Here is a 21,291-nt window from a genome sequence, read left to right as displayed (position 1 = left end):
CTTTGATGGTACTAATTTTGCTAGTTGGAAGCATAAGATGAAAATGCATATTCTTGGACATAAGCCCGCCGTTTGGGCTATTGTGTGTGTTGTCTTGCAAGGTGAATTCTTTGATGGGAGAGAGCCAAATCGTGAAGCTACCGCGGATGAGTTGAAGATGCTACAATACAATGCTCAAGCTTGTGATATCCTCTTCAACGGATTGTGCCCCGAAGAATTCAACAAAATCAGTCGTCTTGAGAATGCAAAGGAAATTTAGGATACTTTGATTGACATGCATGAAGGTACCGACTCCGTCAAGGAATCCAAGTTGGATGTGCTTCAAAGTCAACTTGACAAGTTCAAAATGAAGGATGGTGAAGGTGTCGCTGAAATGTACTCTAGGCTTACTCTTATCACAAATGAGATTGCCGGCTTAGGGAGTGAAGAGATGACCGATAGATTCATCATCAAGAAGATCCTAAGAGCCTTGGGTGGAAAATATGATACCGTGTGCACATTGATCCAAATGATGCCCAATTACAAAGATCTCAAGCCAACGGAAGTCATCGGAAGAATTGTTGCTCATGAGATGTCACTCAAGGATAAAGAGGAACTTTACAACAAATCAAGTGGTGCTTACAAAGCCTCATGTGAAGCCCCCACATCATCGAGTGAGAAACAAACCTTCAATGAAGAATTGAGCTTAATGGTGAAGAACTTCAACAAGTTCTACAAGAGTAGAAGCAAAGGGAGAAGCTCCAAGTCAAGTTCCTACAATGACAAAAGATCTTTTAGTCGAGAGCGAAACTGCTACAATTGTGGAAGGCCCGGACACTATTCCAATGAATGTACGGCCCCCTACAAGAGAAGAGAAGATTCTCCCAAAAGAAGAAGTAGAAGAGAAGAATCACCATCTAGAGAAAGAAGGAGTAGAGATGATCGTTATGAACGAAGACCCTCACGGAGAAGCAAGGATTCGGAAAGAAAGGACAAGTCATCAAGGAGCTACACAAAACGAAGACATCAAGCCCACGTCGGTGAATGGGTATCCGGCTCCGACTCCGACAACCACTCCGAGAGAAGCTATCACTCCGACTCCGAATATACTCAAGATGAAGGTGTTGCCGGTCTAGCACTTGTGACAACAAACTCCTACGACATATTTGATTCACCAAATGAAGGAGTTGGAACATGCTTCATGGCTAAAGGCCCAAAGGTATCACACCCCGAGTATGTTGATTTCAATAGTGATGAAGATGACTTGTTAGGTGATGATGATTTACTTGTTGACAACTCTAGTGATGAATACTATGATGAAACGTCAATTAATCATGCTAATCAAGATAAAACGAATGACAATGATAAGGAGAAGATTGAGTCTCTAACTAAAGAACTAAACACTCTTAAGTTAGCTCATGAAACTATCTTAGGAGATCATCGAGAACTTTTAAGGACTCATGAGAAATTACGCTTCGAAAAGCTCAACCCTGAGCAAGAGCATGAGTTCTTAAAAGCAATCAATGATGATCTTCGTAAGAAAAGTTCTTCTTACATTGCCAAGCGTTTACTCTTATCCACTTACATGCCTCAAGTCAAGTCTAGTAACAATAACAAGAAAGATTCTTCCTCTAGTAGTAACAATAATCATGCTAAATCCAATATTGTTGCTTCTAGTAGTTCTCTTGATTCCACTAATGATTCTCTTAGCCAAGTTACACTTGAACAAGAAAATAGCTTATTGAAGGGAATTATAGAGAAAGGTGTTTACAAGAGCCTTGCCGGAAGTAAGCAATTCGAGGAAATTGTACGCAAGCAAGGAAGGCACCGGAAGAATCAAGGTGTTGGTTTTGAACAAAAGTTCAATGCCAATGGAGTTGAGTGGGAAGAAGATAAATACCCCAAGACGAAGTTTGTTCCTCAACAAGAGAAGTATGATCCTACTTCTTTCAAAGGGACACAAGCTCAAGATGATCTTCCACCACAAGACCACAAGCAAAAAGGCAAGGACAAGCTTCAAGAGGAAATTGATGCATTTGAAGAAGCTCCTAAGGCCTTGGTCAAGTGGGTTCCCAAGACTACTTCAAGTTCCACTTCATCAAGAACAACTACAACACCGAGGATTCCCATCAAGATGGTGTGGATCCCGAAGAAGAAGAACTAGAGAGTTCTTGAGGGTGACTCCGCCAACATACTTCACTCTTATCATCTTGGCAAGAACAAGTGCAGTCAACTTCCACATCTTGCACTAGTTCAAGGAGTCACAAACCCTCTTGTTGGTAAGACAAGGGACAAGGTAACCTAAAAGCTTTCATAGACATCATCTTGTGTGTGCATCACTCTATGTCTATGGATATCCTTGTTTGTTCCTTGTGGGACTAACCCGTGTAGGTATTGAAAGTTCAACTCACTCCAATGGATAGCTCCAAATGATCTACATCAACATTGAGCATCCACATCTTCAACATCTACATGAAGTCATCATCGACAAAACCCAAGGTTAGTTCATCCCTCTTAGGGGGGATCTCACATCTAGGGGGAGCTTTACTCTAAGAATTGAGCTAAAGCAACTTTAATGGTGTGAACACAACAATGCTTTATGTAAAAGTGGTAACCCCACTTGTGCTTAAACGATGAGTATGACCTATGATCAAATGTTCTCATTTGACTCCTAAGTCAATATACTCATATATAGATGACCTAGTCATCGCAAATTGTTTGATAGATGCTAGAATTGGTTGTGCATGCTTTGCCACATATTTCAATTGCCATTTTATTGTGTGAGCATGTTGATTGCATATTTTACTCATTCGAGGACATCCACTTGTTGTTTTGATTGATTGGTTTTCTTTTGCCAAGTGGATGGACAAGAATGCCTAAGAACCCTCTCTAGCTATCTATGCTTTTCTCGTCTCAAACTCTATTCATGCTACATCACAAAATTTGATCAAGTCAGATTCGAACCACTCTGTGTGAGGAGCACTCGAAGTCCCCGATTCGTCATAGACTTAAACTTCCCAAACTTCTTTGTGATTTTCGGTCTGGCCGATTCCTCCATTTTGGTCATACCAAGATCACTAAGTCGATCAAGGTTTTCAATCTCGGTGCAACCGATTTGAACTTTTCGATCACACCGAGTTGCTGTAACTGTCAACAGTTATGCATCTCGGTGCCACCGAGTTGTTCCACTCGGTCACACCGACAGGGTCGGGCTATATATACTCACGGGCAAAATTTTGGAAATTTCTCCGAAACCCCTTCGCCCGCGCATAGCTTGCTCTGCCTCCAGGGTCTCCGGATCGTCTTCCTCGTCGCCAGCCGCCTCCTGTCGCTGGTCTCCGCCGCCGTCAACGGAATTCTTCCCCGCCGTTGCTGCCGTAGCGAGTTCATCGCCGAACTAGGGTATGGACTCGATCACAGTGCTATCCCCGTCTGATTCCTAGCACATTGTGTTCATTATGATTCTTACCACAATTGAAACGCTTCTATCCAGTCAAAACACTCTGTAGATTAGAGTTGAATCGAAAATTTAGGGTTAGGTTTGCGCCGAAACCATCTCGGACCCACCGGGTTGCAGAACTCGGTTCCACCGATTCGGCCAAGGCCATTGCACATGTGGTTCTCGGTCTGACCGAGAATTACAAATCGGTTGATCCGAAATGCTTTCTGTGGAAAACTAAAACTAAGTTTTTGACTCATTCTTTTGCAAAAACCTCTGCATTTTGTGATGCTCGTCCATTCTATCTCATCTATATCTATTCACAGGGTCTGCAGTTAGTGTTTGCAACATGTCTAACCAGAGTGACAGCTAGAACAGGTCAGAGGAGCAGGTTCACCTGAGTGAGGGCACTAGTCCCTCTAACAGTTCAGATGATGGTAGCAGGAGCACCCCAAGCAATTTGCCAAAGGTTGCCACTAGAGCAAGCAAGAAGAAAACTTCAAAGTCTGAGGATGAAGACTATGTGGCCACTGAGGATGAGGCCACATCAAATAAGAAAGTGGTTAAGAAGGAGTATAGCTCAGCTGCAGTTAAGCCAGGATGAAGATCAAAAGGCCAGCAGGAAGACAACCAATGTCTAAGGCCAGAGCATCCTCTCAAGCATCTTTGGAATCTCAACCCAAAGAGCCTGCTGCAGAAGGAAAGAAAAGGAAGGAAAGGGTCAAGAAGACCATGGCCAGAGTGATTGGAAAGGCTTCCATGATAGAAGAAGAAGAGGAAGAAGAGGTTGTTGCACCAGCACCTAAGGCCCAGAAGCTTATGGTGATGCTATCAGGACAGGGGCTGCATCATCAAAGCCCAAAGAAGCACCCAAAGTTGCCTCCAAGACCAAGACTGCACCAAAGAGAAATACCAGAAACATACCAACTGCTGAGAAGAACAAGGCCCCAGTGCCTGAGACTATTGCTGAAGAAGAAGATGAAGAGCATGTTCTGAGAAAATTGAAGCCAAAAATTCCAGACCACAATGATGCTCATCCTATGGCTGAGAACATGAAGATCAAGAGAGACTCGGGACTGAGGAAATGGAGAGAGACAGATCCATATGCTACCAGGAGAAGGATTGCTGTTGATTACAGGTTCCACACAAAGGAACATCAGGATTTCTATGAGACAATTTTGTTGGACAAGAAGCCTATAGTGTGTGATATGAGGTGGGTCAACTAGACCTACATGAAGGAAAATGAGGAACACTATCCTGGTGTGTTTGACAGCTTCCATGCTTGTGGAGTTGCAGACTTTGTTGGGAAGAAGCTCACAAAGTGGAATGAGGAGCTCATGATGCAATTCTACTCCACAGCACACTTCTATCCAGATGGCAGAATAGTTTGGATGTTTGAAGGTACGAGATACCAATCAACTATTGAGGAATGGGCCAATCTGATCAATGCCCCAAAGGAAAGTGAAGATGACTTGGATGTTTATGCCAAGAAAAAGATGGATCACAATTCTATGTCACAGATGTACAAGGAGATTCCTGAAGATGCTCTTGAGACTTTCAAGTTTGGGTCAGTCCATTTTCTTCTGTCAGGACTGCCAACGATCAACTAGATCCTAAGGCACACTCTTTTGCCCAAGTCAGGTGACCACAACAGGACCAGAGGGCATGCAATTAACTTGCAACATATATTTGATGTGCCATAGAATTTCAAGGTCATGAGCCTTATAGTTGAGACTATCAAGAGAATTGCAGCTGACCAGAAAAGAATTTTTGGATATGCCCCACAGATCCAGGAGTTGATAAACTCAAAGATGGGCACAGGCACATACTTGTTGGATAAGGAACACTTGCCTATCTATCCTGACTTCGAGGACAACCAAGTTGTGATGAATGAAGATGAACCCTCCTCAGTGCAAGCACAAGCAAAGAAGGAGAAGGCAAGGAAAGAGAAGGCTGCCAAGATGCCAACTCAAGAGGAGGCATCTGAGTATTTTTTTGAAAAGCAAGCAGGACCAGCTTGGTTACTTGATAGCATCATCTCTGAGGATTGAGAAGGGGTTGGCCACCCTAACTCAAAACCAGGAGAGCCTGGAAAGAATCGTGGAACAAAAATTCTATGATTTATATGTCAAAGTAACTGAGATTCAGTCTATTGTGGAGCAGCTACAAGATGACATGCAGGAGAGGAAGGGCAAGACAACCACTGATGCATTTGCCAGAGTGCCTCGAGCTCAGAGATCTGCTGCAGTGCCTGTTCCAGACACCAGAGCCACTTCATCTACACCAGCTACAGCTTCAGTGCCGCCAGCTCTAGCACCTACCCCAGCAGCTCCATCTACTTCGACTGAAGCCTTCGTCCTTGGAGTTCTCCGGACACCACCACCTGAAGACCAAGCCTGAGGGACGTTCTAGTGCTATGCATTTTCTATGAACTTTTTGGTAACTTGCTGCCAAAGCAGGAGAAAAATGTATAGATCATAGGCTTCGAGAGAGAGAGAGTTTGCTTTTGTTCTCTCTTGTCTTCTTGGTTGAACTTTGTTTGTCTTTTGATTGCTTGAGATACTATGCCATTATCTGTGAGACATTGATGATCATGTGGTTGATCATAAGCTACACTTATGCTTGTTAGATGATATTATCTCACTTATCCTTATATGATCATTCACTTTGCTTGGTGATGAGTGCATATATTTAATTCTTATCATTTTGAGCGCTCCACCAAGATGTATGTGACATGGAAGAGTAACCCATGATCCTAACTCATTGTGCATTTGCAGTCCAAAGCAAATCTTAAGATATGCACAAATTTAGAGGGAGCTCTTGCTTTTCACATACTTCTCAAAGCGACGATATCTTTCACTTTTATTATCATTTGTCGAAGCTTTGATCTATATGTTGTCATCAATTACCAAAAAGGGGGAGATTGAAAGTGCAACTATCCCCGGGTGGTTTTGGTAATTCCTAACAACATATAGCTCATTGAGCTAACATTACTCCAAGATTAATATTTCAGAAAAGCTCAATGAATGGCATGGCATGGATGAGGAAAGTGGATCCCTCAAAATTCTAAGGACAAAAAGTTTGGCTCAAGCTTCAAGATCAAGACTCTACATTTTATATTTTAGTGATCCAAGATCACATTGAGTCTATAGGAAAAGCCAATACTATCAAGGAGGGATGAGGTGTTGCTTAATGGCTTGCTTGCTCAAAGTGCTTAGTGATATGCTCCAAAACCCTCAACTACCTTCCCACATCCACATATGACCTAAACCAAAAGTCAAACTCGGCCCCACCGATTCTTTCTATCCGGCGCCACCGAGTTTCAAATGTCACAGCCACTGCCACAAACCCTAGCAATTCGGTCTCACTGATAGGGATCTCGGTCTCACCGAGATGGGATTGTAATCTTTCTGTTTCCCTTCGTAACGTTTCGGTCTTACCGAGATGAGTGATCGGTCCCACCGAGATTGTAATGTAAACTCTCTGTTTCCCTTTTGTAACATTTCGGTCCCACCGAGATGAGCAAATCGGTCCCACCGAGTTTACCTGACCAACTCTCTGGTTAGCTTATTACCAAAATCGGTCCCACCGAGTTTGTGTAATCGGTCACACCGAGATTACGTTATGCCTTAACCCTAACCATATCGGTCCTACCGAGTTGCATCTCAGTCCCACCGAAAATCCTAACGGTCACTAGGTTTGCTGAATCGGTCCGACCGAGTTTAACCATTCGGTCCCACCGAGTTTGGCAAATTGTGTGTAACGGTTAGATTCTGTGTGGAGGCTATATATACCCCTCCACCCACTCTTCATTCGTGGAGAGAGCCATCAGAACATACCTACACTTCCAATACACATTTTCTGAGAGAGAACCACCTACACTTGTGTTGAGGTCAAGATATTCAATTCCAACCATATGAATCTTGATCTCTAGCCTTCCCCAAGTTGCTTTCCACTCAAATCTTCTTTCCACCAAATCCAAATCCTGTGAGAGAGAGTTGAGTGTTGGGGAGACTATCATTTGAAGCACAAGAGCAAGGAGTTCATCATCAACACACCATTTGTTACTTCTTGAAGAGTGGTGTCTCCTAGATTGGCTAGGTGTCACTTGGGAGCCTCCGACAAGATTGTGGAGTTGAACCAAGGAGTTTGTAAGGGCAAGGAGATCGCCTACTTCGTGAAGATCTACCGCTAGTGAGGTAAGTCCTTCGTGGGCGACAGCCATGATGGAATAGACAAGGTTGCTTCTTCGTGGACCCTTCATGGGTGGAGCCCTCCGTGGACTCGCGCAACCGTTACCCTCCGTGGGTTGAAGTCTCCATCAACGTGGATGTACGATAGCACCACCTATCGGAACCACGACAAAAACATCTGTGTCTCCAATTGCGTTTGAATCCTCCAAACCCTTCCCTTTACATTCTTGCAAGTTGCATGCTTTACTTTCCGCTGCTCATATACTCTTTTGCGTACTTGCTTGAATTGTGTGGAGATTGCTTGACTTGTGCTAAGATAGCTAAAATCTGCCAAGAACTAAAATTGGGAAAAGGCTAGATTTTTATTTGGTCAAGTAGTCTAATCACCCCCCCCCCTCTAGACATACTTTCGATCCTACACTCTCTCATTTGGTGCTCCAAGGCTCCGCAGAAGCTAAAAGTTTTTGCATGGCTCCTCTTCAAGGATCGGATCAATACTAGGGCAAATCTGGCGCACAAGAACATCATCTCTTCCAACTTATGCCCAAGATGTTCTCAGCTGCCCGAGGATACGATCCACCTCTTCATCACATGCTCTCTTGCAGATAGGGTGTGGCAGCATCGGCATTACTCCGCAGGTTTCGGAGATTGCCGAGCTGTGGGACGTCACTCTTCCTCCCAACGCTTTGCCTATGGTTTTATTAACTCAGTTATGGAAGATTTGGGCTGCCCGCAACGAGATGCTATTTAGGTCCGTTGACCAATGTTCTGTAATAACCCTATGACTTGTTATCTCATACTTAGATCTCTGGTTGCATTATTTCATGGAAACGAGTGACAAGGAGGACGTCTCCTCCAACATGCCTTTGTAATTCTGTACTTGCTGCTTCGGCAGACTTTGAGTAATATATTCTGGTGGGGAACCCCCCTCCCCCCCCGACGGTGATTCTCAAAAAACAACATCAGCAGCACACACATATACTGTATTATTGAGCCAAAGTAATAGCTCTGCAGCACACTACAGTAAAATCCTTACTTTTGAAATAATCAACCAATAATTCCAGAGTTAAGATGCACCAAAACACACAGATGAAAACAGATACAACATGTCTTAGACACACAATAAAATGTTCTGTCGTGTTCATTTTTCAATAAAGGGTGGATTTTATTGACTCAAAATAGAGCATCAAGAAGATACAAACACGATGAGCATACACCCGGCCTCTCCATAGGTAGGATGCACACAACCAACACCAACGCACACACACAAAAACATGCCGGAAAATAGCAAAGTCATATAAGACCAAAGCTATGCGTATAGGCGAGGAAAAAAGAAAAAAATGTCCAAAGCAATCCGATCCTGGATCGACAAACTATAACAATGACCATATCTGCACCGACCATCTCATGACACCACACGGACGGTGAGGTTTTTCAACAGCAACGCCTTCAGGGTAACGACGTAAAAACATCGCCATTGCCAGGTATACCCAACTCGGGCCAAACCTAGGCTTTCACCCCGAAGTTCAAGACCGGGTGCTCAAGTAGCACCACCATCAAAGTCATTCGTGTGTTGTCGCCACCACTTTTCCACAATCCTAGCAGCAACATGCGGTGTGACCGCCGCCACCGCACAACCATCCCTCTGCATCAAGACTTCGTCCATAGTTTGCATTTCTCGCAGCCGAAGTCAACCACAGGATTTTGAAGATGAACTCTCAGAAAATCTTTTGATGGTGACCACAAACCACAGCGAGACCGCCGCTGTCCCAGATCCAATTCCTGGTGACGCAATCAGAAGCGAGAAAGCAGATCTGCCAACTCCACCTAGTCCTGAAGACCCGGGCATGCCGCTGCCCGCCAAGACCTAGGTGACCAAGCAGCCGTGAATATGTGCTGCAGCTAGCCGGCAGCCTGGACGAGCATCTGCACGCATGTGCACCTCTGAAGCAGCCGTGTGGATGCGTCCATGAACCAGCCCCGCACGTAGTCTAGGCCACGGATTTCATCCAAATCGGAAGGCCGGAATCACCAGGTAGCTGCCAGATCAGGAAGCCAGCGGCCAGATCGAGAAGCCAGCGGCTAGATCGGAAGGCGACCAAGGAGAAGAACAGAAGAAAAAACAAGAGGCCGGAGATGCCCCGCCATCGCCGCCCGCCGGGCGGCCGGCCTCCTCCGGCGGCGGCGTGGTGAACGGCGCTGCGAGGGAGGGCCTCCGAAGGTTGCTGCGGCGGCGCCTCCGGAGTCGCCTGAAGCGACCCGGGAGGCTAGGGGTTCTGTTACAGGGAGATGACCGCTCGTGTTCATACGTTACGAGTTTACGACTGTCCAAACTGGGAACTGATAGTTAGCAGAACACAAATGGAAATAATTACTACAATAAGGGTTACGAGTTTACGACTGTCCAAACTGGGAACTGATAGTTATCAAAACACAAATGGAAATAATTACTGCAATAAGGGTGAAGCAGCTACGTACGTGGCAAATAGTACATGACGTCCCGTTGTCCTCTGGGGTCTTCCAACTTCCAACTAGTCCAGCTCCATCGCCTGTCATCTAGTCCTCCTTGTACTTGAAGAACGAAACATGGTCAGCAAAAGCAAATTTTGCTCCCTAAATAAAGCAAAGCAAATTTGGCAAAAAAAAAGGAGCAGAGTTTTTACTTAACAGTCAACACACAGAACACGGCACCACTAGTACATCTATAGGTTAGCAAGTTTTCAAAAATGTCACCTATAGGAAATTACTCAAAACATCAGTAGTATTCTGTACGGACTAAGCATTGGAACTAACAAGCAGGAAAAAAAACATTCGACACAATTCAGGTAGGTGTGATCAACAAGTAAGTTCTGCGTACAAGTTGGATTTTACCTGCATAATGCATGCGTATTTTAAACAATATAGAAGTAAAAGCTGGATAGAAAACAAGTGTTAGCACAAATACCTTGGGCGGGATCATCTATTGATCTGCTCCGCTTCCTCTAACTTTGGACACCTGCTTATCTCCACCTCCTTTATATTTGCAACTGCCTCTGCGCCACCAATTGAAACTAGGTCTGGACAATCTTCAATCACCAATTTGTTGAGTGATACAAGATTACTGCGCCAAATGTTCCATGGAATGGATGTTATACCATTGCATCCACCAATTTGAAGTGAGACAAGGGATGTGAGGCACTTTAGGCAGCTCGGAACATATGGAGAGATATTCCCACACCACTCTAAGCTGAGCCTTTGGAGAGATGATGGCAATACCAATCCTCTTTGCCAGTTGAGACTTGGGCAGTTATCAACCACCAGATGTTTCAGATTAGGAGAACTCCCAAACCTTTCAAATGGCAGGGACAGTAACTCGAGACAATCTGCGACGTGAATTTCCTCAATAGCAAGTAGACATTCTTGTGTTAAGAGGTCATCAAGGGTTAACAATTTATAACAATATTTAACTGTTAGGACATTAAGGGATGAGAATGTTGTAATGCTGCCTCCAATAGATGCAAGAGATTGGCAAATGATGGTTAACTCTCGTAGAGATGGAAGACTCCACGTTTGTAGTTGGATGGACTTGACACGCCCACTTGCTAAATAAAAGTAGGTGAGGGAGCAGCAATCAATATTGCAAAAGGGACCAGCACCACGCAGGCTGAGCTTCTTAAGGGACGATGATACCAGTCTTTGGGAGCAGATGTTTGGACAATAGCCAATGTCAAGTTCTTCAAGGAAATGAAAATCCCCAAACTTTTCAGTTGGTATTGTTGCTAACATCGTGCAGCTTTCAATTTTTATTTTCTTGATGGCTGGTACACACTCTGGATGCAGAAACTGTTCCAGGCTTGATATATTTTCGTTCCTTTCAATGGTTAGGTCTGTCACTGACAGTGATAGAAAGGTACCAATTGCATGTATCTCATTTAAGTTTATCCTCCGTGAATCAAGAGTAAATCCATGCAGTTCAAATTTTTGTAAACCGGTCAACTTGCCAAAGTCGTTGGACAAGTTTTCTAGCTTGCATTTCTTGGCTTTTAAAATCTGCAGATTATATAGCCAACAGAAAGATGAAGGAATCCTTTTTAAAGGACAAGCTCCGGAGATTTCAAGGTACCGAAGATGCTTCCAGTTGCCAATAGTGTCTGGTAACTCATTTGTGAAGGCACAAGAAATAACATGCATACGCGGAAGATTAGTACACCAATGAGCCATTGCAAAACATGTCTTTTGCCCTAAATTCTTCTTGCAAATTAGGGTACGCAGCTTCGTGTACTTGCATAGTGTCAACAAGTTGGAATCATCAAAGTCGCAGCTAGGGAGTACGTATAGATGACGAACATTCTGGGGAACCTTATCAAAGTCACTCTTATTTCTTAAGATGAAGCAGTCGTGCTCGGAAACCTTTTGAGCCATGTCATGCAGCAAGTCATGGATTACATATCCACCACCAGCTTTTTGAAAGAAGGACCGTGCTACAAGGTCTTCAAAATAGTGACGGCTAAGAACTTTAATTGGAACACCACCTTGCGGTTCCACAAAGCCTTCTGCTACCCAAATTTCAGCCAAGCGTGCCTTCTGGAATTTGTAATCTTTTGGGTACACAGCACAAAATGCGAAACACTGCTTCAAATAGAATGGTAAATACATGTAGCTCAACCGAAGCGCAGGCAAAATATCTGTCTCCTCTTGTCTCAACTCCCACAGTTGACTCTCAAGTATAAAATTCCAATGTGATGCTTGAAGGTCCATGCTTAACATGCGTCCCAACGTTTTGGCAGCCAAAGGAGAACCCTTCAGTTTACGAAGTATTCCTCTACCAATGCGCTCTAACTCAGCATCATTGTTAGACTCCTCAGATCCAAACGCACACAATTTGAAGAAATTCCAAAACACGTCATCCTTTAGACCTTCTAAGTTAACCGGATCCATTGTGCGCACCCCCTCAATAACTTTTGGACATCTAGTGGTGACCAACATCATACTTCCCTCTTGGACATTTCTAAAAGGTGCACAAAACCTCTTCCAACACTGCCCATTTTCCTTCAAGGCATCATCCCACATGTCATCTAGGACTATCAATAACCTTTTGTTTTTCACTTTGTTTGAAAGAGCATGCTGAAGAGAATCCAGATTATCGTTTGTTCCCTCGTTTCTAGTACAGGATTGTATGGCCTCTTTAGTTAGCCTCTTCACATCAAAGTCATCTGAGACACAAACCCAAATTATCAGGTCAAAGTGGGACCTCACTCGTTGATGGCTGCAGATAAGCTGGGCCAAAGTAGTCTTTCCAACACCACCAATTCCAGCTATTGGCAAAACAGGAAGAAAGAATATTCTTGATTTGTTACCAACATGGTTGCTTGTTGACACAGTGATTGATCTAGTTGCTCTCTTGCGTTTTGAATTTTCAGGTACATTGAGAAATCTCAATACTTGCTCCAGGTCCTTATCACGACCAAATATTTTTGTTTCACTTGGCAAAGAGGTGGTCTCCAGCCTGACAAATTTGTCAAATCGCTGTGTAACTCCATGAAGCCCGATATCCTTTAGCTGACTCGAAAGACGATCCAATCTCAATTGGGCATCATTCAGCTTGTTGAAGCTACTTTGGATGACAATATCGAAGAATTCAACGAAAGGAGACTGACCTGCATCGCCCTCCACTTGCACCTTCTTCTCATACCAACTAAACTCATCAATAAGGTCCTCGGCATCAGACACTGAATCCTTGAGTTTCGGAAGGAGACTTGCCACAACGTCATCATGGCTCCTCCACTCTGCTTTATTAATGAGGTCATGCATTATGGGAAGAGTATCTCTGAGACCTTGTAGGTCACTCTCCAACTGTGATACACGACCTTGGAGATCTTGCTGCTGTGAGCCACTCCATCGGGAGTGTAGAGATGAAATGGCGGATTTGGCCCACTGAAACAAAGTGACACACTCATTGATGGCACCGATGACCCCAATGGAAGATAAGCTCATGTTGGCTAGAGTCTGGACATCTATTTTTCAACCTACGAGCAAACAATGAACGTAATTAGCATTATAGAAACACCATCACACAACTAGCATTATGGAAGTAAATTTTGCAGTCATACAGTATAAAATAAGCCAACAATTCTAGCAACCATTTCCCCCAGATATGTTTCCACCAAAAGTTTTCATGAAATTAGGCAAGGAAACTTTCTCATGAAATTAGTCTCAACTGATACATCAGCAAAACAACAAGCTAGTGAAACATCGCGAATGATCTTCCAGTGACAATAAAATCATTAAGTTTCAATATGTCTTTGCAATTATTAACAAACATACTGTTCTTTGACTAGAAATCCTGTATGTATTTGCATACATAATGAAATGTATGTCCTGACGTGAAATATACACTGCATATTGAAATGAAAATGTATTATATTCACATATGGAGCCGAGAGAAAGAAAAGCCTGGGGAGGGCCGTGCAAATGTAGGAAAAGGCTGCATACTATAGACCCAAAGTGGTCGGACCCTTCCGCGGATCCTGCGCAAGTGAGAGCTACATGCACCGGGCTGCCCTTTTTTTATGAATTTATTTATGAACTAGAAGCAGTACACGAGAAGACCAAATTATCTTCTGTGCCTCCTCCACACCTTTTTTTAACAAAAAGGTAGATCATTTGCTAGCTTATGCATTCAAAACGGGCGAAGAGCCCGGATGACCAAAGTTATTTACATGAAGGTGATGTTAACGCTGCACAAAGACATGCAGCAGGCCATCACCAAACCTCAAGGGAGAGAAAGAGTATAGAGGCGAGGAAGACAGCTATGCGGACGCTAGAGCTTGTTCAACCTCATGCTCCATAGTTTGATCAGAGCAGCAACCTCGTTGTAGACTTGCCTCTCGCACCAGGAGATCCCGTCAAAAACTCCCGCGTTCCTCCTCCACACGGACCACACCTTCACAACACAGCCGTCTGCTTGCTGAAATTTCCCTTGAGTTCTCTTCTTTGAAAAAACGGTTTGTTCAGAGCTAAAATAGGTTGGTGGATTCTATTTTTAACAACACAAAGGAGAATCAGAGAGTTCATAGAGCGCAGAAGAAAAAGAGGAAGCTCACCTGTACCGGCGCTTCTTGCCGTCTAACGAGCAGCGAGCGACTCTGCGGTCGAATGGGCAGCCCCAGCAGGAGGAGGAGAGAAATACTGAGAGAAGGAAGCCTAACAACAATCTCTTGGGAAGTGTCAACCATCACACACAGCTTGTGGGCGTGAGGAGCCTAAAAGATCTCCTAGGAAGTGCCAACCCTCACACACAGCTCCTGGGCGGAAGCACCAAAGCATGATCGATCGTTTTGTTGGCTTGTCCTTCCTTGGCGCAGGTGAGGTCCTATGCCTATGATATCATCATATCTTAATCTGTTTCATGCTAGCTGCTCCTTGTTGCATAGATAATCCTAAATTATATTTTTTTATTTACTTCCAAGCTGGACATGGTCGCAAAAACAAATGTATCAATATGGAGCAAGCCGAATACCGACATCCTCGATCACAAGTGTATATCGCACTTGTAGAAAAAAAAAAAAAATACTCCTTCTGGTTCTGGGAATTATCACAAACATGTTGAAGCATGTGGATTATGGAATGATCATCTTATCGTGACGGCAGCAACAGAAGCAGTGAACCATTCCATGAATTCATCTGTTGCAGCTCGAGATGCTAAAAGGGAATTAGTTGAAAACCAAACTGTCATCTTCACTTACTCAAACCTCAGTAGTTGTATGTAGTATCTGATAAAAGTGCAAGAGGAATGGGCAAAAACGCCACCAAAACTGTCCCTACATCGCAAATCATTTGAGTTGCATCAATCAGTCACTGCACTGCATCAACACCTCAAATCTGCTTGCTTGTCCATTGCTCAGACTAGTCACAACATGTCTTGGAGATGCTCAAACAAAAACTCTGAATTGACTTGGTTGCAGCTTTAAACAATCACAAAAGAGTAGTCTGAACCCTGCAAAACAAAATTGTTTTCCTTACTTCTGAAACCCCAAACACTGTCTTAAACAATACGGGCAGTAAGCAGGCTTCGGGCTGTGAACCAACTCCAAGCACCAGCAGCTCCACATCAGAAGCATATACTGTATTAGTGAGCTGCTTCAGCAAATTGTTTTCGGTACTCTTGAACCCCAAACACTGTCTTAAAAAAAAGTGCGGTAAGCCGGCTTCAGGTTCTCAAATCACTCAAAGCACCAGCATCAACATGAGCAGCAGCACATATACTTAAATAATAAAGAACATTCCTTAGCTAAACTCTGCTCATTGTCCAAACTAATCCTAATTTACTATCAAATGTATAACCCTGCATCTGAAAGTGCAGCTTCCTGCCGGCCACCATCAGAACTAAAAATGGCATTTAGTTTAACTCTGTGGCAGTAGAAATGTGTCACCTGCAACCTGCTTCAGCAAACTAGCTAATAGAAAAAAATCCTAATTTATGATGCTACCTGCTCCTTGTTGCATATCTTAAATTATACGTTTCCAAATGTTCTCTTTAGTTGTCACTGAAACCACAGAGTCATGCTCTGCTGGTAAAAGAAAGCAGCGGATGCTACTCCAATAACCACAGAAATGGCGAAAACGACAGTTTGATTCCTTTCAGTAATCAAAGGCATCAAATGCTTGCTTAACAAGGCAAAACCGAATGCCACCGATTTGGCTTGTAAGAGCATCTCCCCCTGGGGGCGCACCGGCGCTAAACCGCGTGCTGGGGGCGAGATGCCCCCCAGTCGTGGCGCCCACGCTTTTTTAAAAACTCACAAACACGACGCAAATTAAACCAAACTTCGGCGAGTTCGTTCATATTTAAAATATTTTACAAAAAAGAAAAAAACGCTATTAGTCTGCTCCTCGCCGCCCGCCACCCTTGCAGTTCTACATGCCGAGGAGGCTGTAGAACCGCGTGTAGTCGCCGCCGCCGCCATCGTCGTCGTCGTCGTCGTCGCCTCCGCCGAGGCCGCCATCCCTGCTGTACCCCTCCCCCGGTTGGCGCGACTTGTTGGACGGTCCAGCGGCGTCCTCGTCGTCGTCGCTGTCGAGGATCACGACGTCGTGCTTATCCTCGCGCCCATGTTTGCGGGCGGGTATCTCCTCCAGGGCCCGACGCTGCCGGACCATCTCGTCGCGGAGGTAGTCGTCGCGCGCCCACCGTAGGGCGTCCTCGTCGGAGAAGCCGCGCCGGGCTATCTCCTCGTACTCCAGGGGGAGGCTGGGCTCCGGTTTGGGAGCGACGAGGACGAGGCGTCCCGAGGCGGGGGTCGAGTCGGTGATGCGGACACCGGAGCTGCGGGTGCGCTGGCTGACAGGCGTGTCCTGGGGCTCCGGCTTGACGGGGCGGAGGCATGGAGAGCCGGTCGACCGACCGGACGAGGAGGACGCCCCGAGGTCCACGCGCCTCGGCGTCCATGAGCACCCACGGCGGCGAGAGAAGGACGGGGGCTCGGGGTACTCCATCCTCGGCGTGTTGCCGCCCTCGATGTACTCGAAGACGGCCTCCAGCGTGCGGTCGGGCACGCCCCATCATCAGCGCCGCCCCTCGGAGTTGAGCCTGCCGGAGGGCACAACGCCGTTGGTGGCCTCGAGCTGCTCGGTGTGGGGCCGCAGAAGTACGGCTCCCAGAGCGGGCTGTCGGGGACGTAGCGCGGCCCCTCCCTCGCCGCCCGCCGCAGGGAGGCACGGATACGCGCGATCTCCGCAAGCCGCGCTGCCCCGATGAGCGGTGGTGGCACCTAAACCCGCCGGCGCTGATTCTCCACGCCCCGGGCACCCGCATGTCCGGCGGGACCGGGTACTCGGCCTCGAAGAGGAGCCAAGCTTCGTCCTCGTGAAGGTGGCGGCGGGCGAAGCCGTTCGCTGCCGCGCCGTCACCTGGGAATCGTTCGGCCATTTCTTTAAACTGGGGACGGCGAGGGGAGAGGGGGGAAGGGGGAGAGAGGGCGCGTCGGCTGTGGAGACTCTGTGCGTGCCACTGGCGCGCTGGGGGTCGGCTTATATAGGCGGAGGCGCCGCGCGCATGCGTGGCCGCCGCGTCTACGCGTGGCATGCGCGGGGACGCGCGTTGTCATGCCTTCACCGCGCCGCCCGTGAGGCATCAATGGCGGAGGCTGACCGGCGCGGCAGCGCGCGGTAGCTTTGGCATTTATTCGCCGCGGAAAACGAGGCGATGAGGACGACGAAGCGGCGAGAAGCGAGACGAGTCGCTGGCAAGATGGGCCGCGGCTCTTTCGCATCAAAAACGATTCGCCCGGCGCCCTCGAGCGCCCCCCAGCACGCCGGGTTCGGGTTGGGTCCGCCAGCACCAATTTCGGCCCAAGCGGAGCCCTTGACGGCGCGACTGGGCCGATTTTTTAGCGCCGACGGCCGAAATGTCGTCTTGGGGGCCTTGTTGGGGCGCGGCTGGAGAAGCTCTAATGCACCCTCTCAGCACCCCACACCTCAAATCTGCATGACCATCAAGAGACAGGCAGATGCATGCTACAACTTGGTTGCAGTTTGAAACAATCAAAAGGCAAAGCAAACACAAAATACTTTAGCTTGGTTGGTTGCAGCTTCATTTTGGTAGCTTGGTTGAAGTTTCGAATAAATCATTAGAATTACTGTTGTCCTCTGTTTCGTTCAGAAATTAAGCCTGTTAGTTAATCCAGAAACCTCACAAGGCAATAATTAGTTATTAATATGGGTTGCAATCATCATAGCATAAAATTAAGTCTGAACCCTGCAACACCGATTAGACTGTTCCCTCAGAAAACCTAAAGGGGCCACTTTTGTTTGGTGCCGCGATCTGAAGGTCAAAAAGAAGAAGCTGAAAATTAAATTGTTTCCTGTGTTCCGAAGGCTTTTTTCTGACAATCAAACCGAACTGTTCAATTTTACTACTACTTAACCCACCCAAGCTATCATGGGATGCAAAGCGTGAACCACGTCGGCGGCGGCTTGTTCCGGTGCGGCCCAAGGCCCTCGACCTTCTCCTCCCTGCCGTCCTTCAGGATGAACACCCCGGTGCCACGCTGGTTGTCGGGTAGTACAGTGACAGGTCGTCCACAGTGTAGTAGACGCAACCAGCCCTAAGCTCAGGGTGCTCCCTCGTCGACACGCACAGCAAACCATTCACCCCGACAAACAGCGCGGCGTCGCCGATGTCGTCCACCTCCTTCCATTGTTTAGCAGTGGCGTCAAGGACTTGCACCTTGAATGTCAACCGATGCGTGATCTTATCAGACTGCTTGAGCACTACCATCGGCCGACCGTCCGGCGGTGTCACCAGGTGTGGTCGCACCAGGGCTGCTTTGGCGCTACCACCACACTGGTGAACACGGCGGTACCATCGGCACCCTGCTCCCACGCCTCCAACTTGCTGGAGTAAGTGATCGAGTAGAACCTGCCCTCATGGTGGACGACGTCCTCGATGCTGTCGCATGAGGGTGGCCTCGGCCACCTAGCACACTTGGTGCTGGCCTTGTTGATGCCATGGCACGAGGGCACTAGCTTCCATAGACGGCCCTCCGCCATGACGAAGGCCACGGCGCCGTACCGTAGATCAGTGATGAGCATGGCAATGGCGGCGGAGTCGGAGAGGACGACCTTGCAGTAGAAGTAGCGGCGCATGGAGCCGGGGGTCATCGCTGCGAATCCGTCAGGGTACGGCGGGGGCCCCCCTGATGAACTTCTTCTCCTCGAACGAGAAGACGAAGCCCCCACGTTCGGCGTCGATGCAGGGAATGGTCTCGATGGCCGGGAGCGTGCGCTGCTCGCAGGTGACCGGGTTGACGAGGCGCAACCGGGCGAAGGCATCGGCGGTGACGACCCACCCGCGGGAGAATGAGGATCCCAAGACGAGGTGGTCGGCCCCCGGGGCGCGCACGACGGTGGAGCGACGGTGCGCGAGCGAGAAAAGCGTGGCCGTCTCCGGGTCCGGGGTGTTGCCGGGCAGGACGAGCAACGGCGCCTCCAGCATGCGGAGGGCGGCGGGGAAGGCGAGATGGTCGAGGAGGCCTAGGCGGTCTTGGATGTTGGCTAGCATGTCCGGCGGGAGGCCGGAGACGCTGGCTGCGGCGTCGGCCTCTGCTCGATCTCGCGGCATTGGATTAGGGATGGAGAAGTTAGGGATTGGAGGGAAGATGGCATGGTCTGCGTGGTCCGATTGAGGATCAACGGTTAAAACTAATTGACTAGCCTTCCTTATACCCTAATAAGTTGGAAAGAATTCCTTTTTTACATAAATTGGAAAGAATTCCTTATATAACAATAAAAAACAGACAAGTTGCATCCCGACCTAATTGTACATGGAACCATTAAAAAATATTATTGCTTCTTTGGTCATGTGAATAATTTTGGTCTCAACTTGCATCAGGGGTAAAATTCTCTGTATATGTCATTTGACACTGTTAGTAGTCGAAATGGATGCAGATATGTTGGGACAAAGTGGTCCTCAATGGTCCTCATAAAGGTGGTGATCACGTTCTTGTGCTTGATAGGACGAGGAAGAGGGGCGACTTGATGGAAGAGGAACTGAGCGCCTTTAGCGGCATGACTGACCTTGTTAAGGAGGTGGCAACTGCATTAGGGAGAGCAAGTCAGTCGACGTCCACCCTGACATGTACACCGCCGACATGGATCAAGGCGGCTTCAGTCCGGAGCCTCTAATGGTTGCTCTTAGCCACTTGTTGGACGACACGACACAGGGCATGTGCTTGGTTCATTGCCATGGGGGATGCTCATAGGGTGATCTGGCTTATGACCTAGTTAGGCAAGCACTACGACCAGCGTAGCTTCTAGTGCTGGTGACGGCGTGCATGATGGTCGACAACTATGACGATGCACATTTTGTGGTAGCTAGGGCTTCAAAAAGTTGGCATGTATATTTTGATGAGGTGGTATATACTAAGCCATCACGCTAATGACGAATGACGGTGCACTACACCAGGGGTGGCCTGCGTGCTAGGAAGCCCGAGAGTGGGCCAGCCTCAGGGCCCCGCAATGACACAGACCCCTTAGGACCCCTCCCCCCCCCAATCGCCTATGGCGAATGACAATGGATTGGACTGAGGACACCGAAAGATTACTCACTGAGGATGGTGTTTGGCAGGAGATCATTCGTAATAAATATGTTGGGTCCAAAGCAATCTCCCAGGTCTACTGGAAACCAGGTGACTCTCATTTTTGGAGTGGGGTTATGAAAGCTAAAGAATTCTTTTTCCAATTTGGCACTTTCTCGGTTAGGGACGGCTCCCAGATTCGATTCTGGGAAGACACCTGGCTCTGGACTACTTCTCTAAATGTGCAATACCCAATCTTATATCGGATAGTTAGACATAAGTTTGTCACGATTAAGCAGGTATTGGGACAAGAACACCCGGATATTTCTTTTCGCAGAACGATTTCTGGACCACGTCTGACTGCATGGAACGATTTGTTGACTCGTTTGGGAGCTGTCCAACTGTCGGCTGAATCAGACATCTTTAAATGGAACCTGCATCTGAATGGAAGATTTTCGGTTAAATCCATGTATGATGCATTGGTTCATAACGAGGTTCCATCTGATAATAGAAAATTGTGGAAGCTTAAGATTCCTCTAAAAGTGAAAATTTTCCTATGGTTTCTCAACAAAGGAGTTATCTTAACTAGGGACAATCTAGCTCGGCGAAACTGGCAAGGCTGCAA

General features: G+C 46.9%; 1 protein-coding gene across 1 annotated transcript; it reads right to left on the bottom strand.

Moving 5' to 3' along the window:
- Positions 1 to 10,566: 10,566 nt before the first annotated feature.
- LOC125518121 (putative disease resistance RPP13-like protein 1) lies at positions 10,567 to 13,584 on the bottom strand. The gene is made up of 3 exons (XM_048683061.1): positions 12,054 to 13,584; positions 11,691 to 11,755; positions 10,567 to 11,640 (listed from the first exon to the last, which is right to left on the bottom strand). Exons 1-3 carry the CDS (start codon positions 13,582 to 13,584, stop codon positions 10,567 to 10,569), a joined length of 2,670 nt encoding a protein of 889 aa, XP_048539018.1.
- Positions 13,585 to 21,291: the final 7,707 nt, after the last annotated feature.

Source organism: Triticum urartu, chromosome 7 (assembly GCF_003073215.2).
Source record: "Triticum urartu cultivar G1812 chromosome 7, Tu2.1, whole genome shotgun sequence".
Classification (NCBI taxonomy): domain Eukaryota; kingdom Viridiplantae; phylum Streptophyta; class Magnoliopsida; order Poales; family Poaceae; genus Triticum; species Triticum urartu.
The sequence above is the reverse complement of the archived record's forward strand: the minus strand, read 5'-3'. Positions and strand labels throughout refer to the sequence as shown.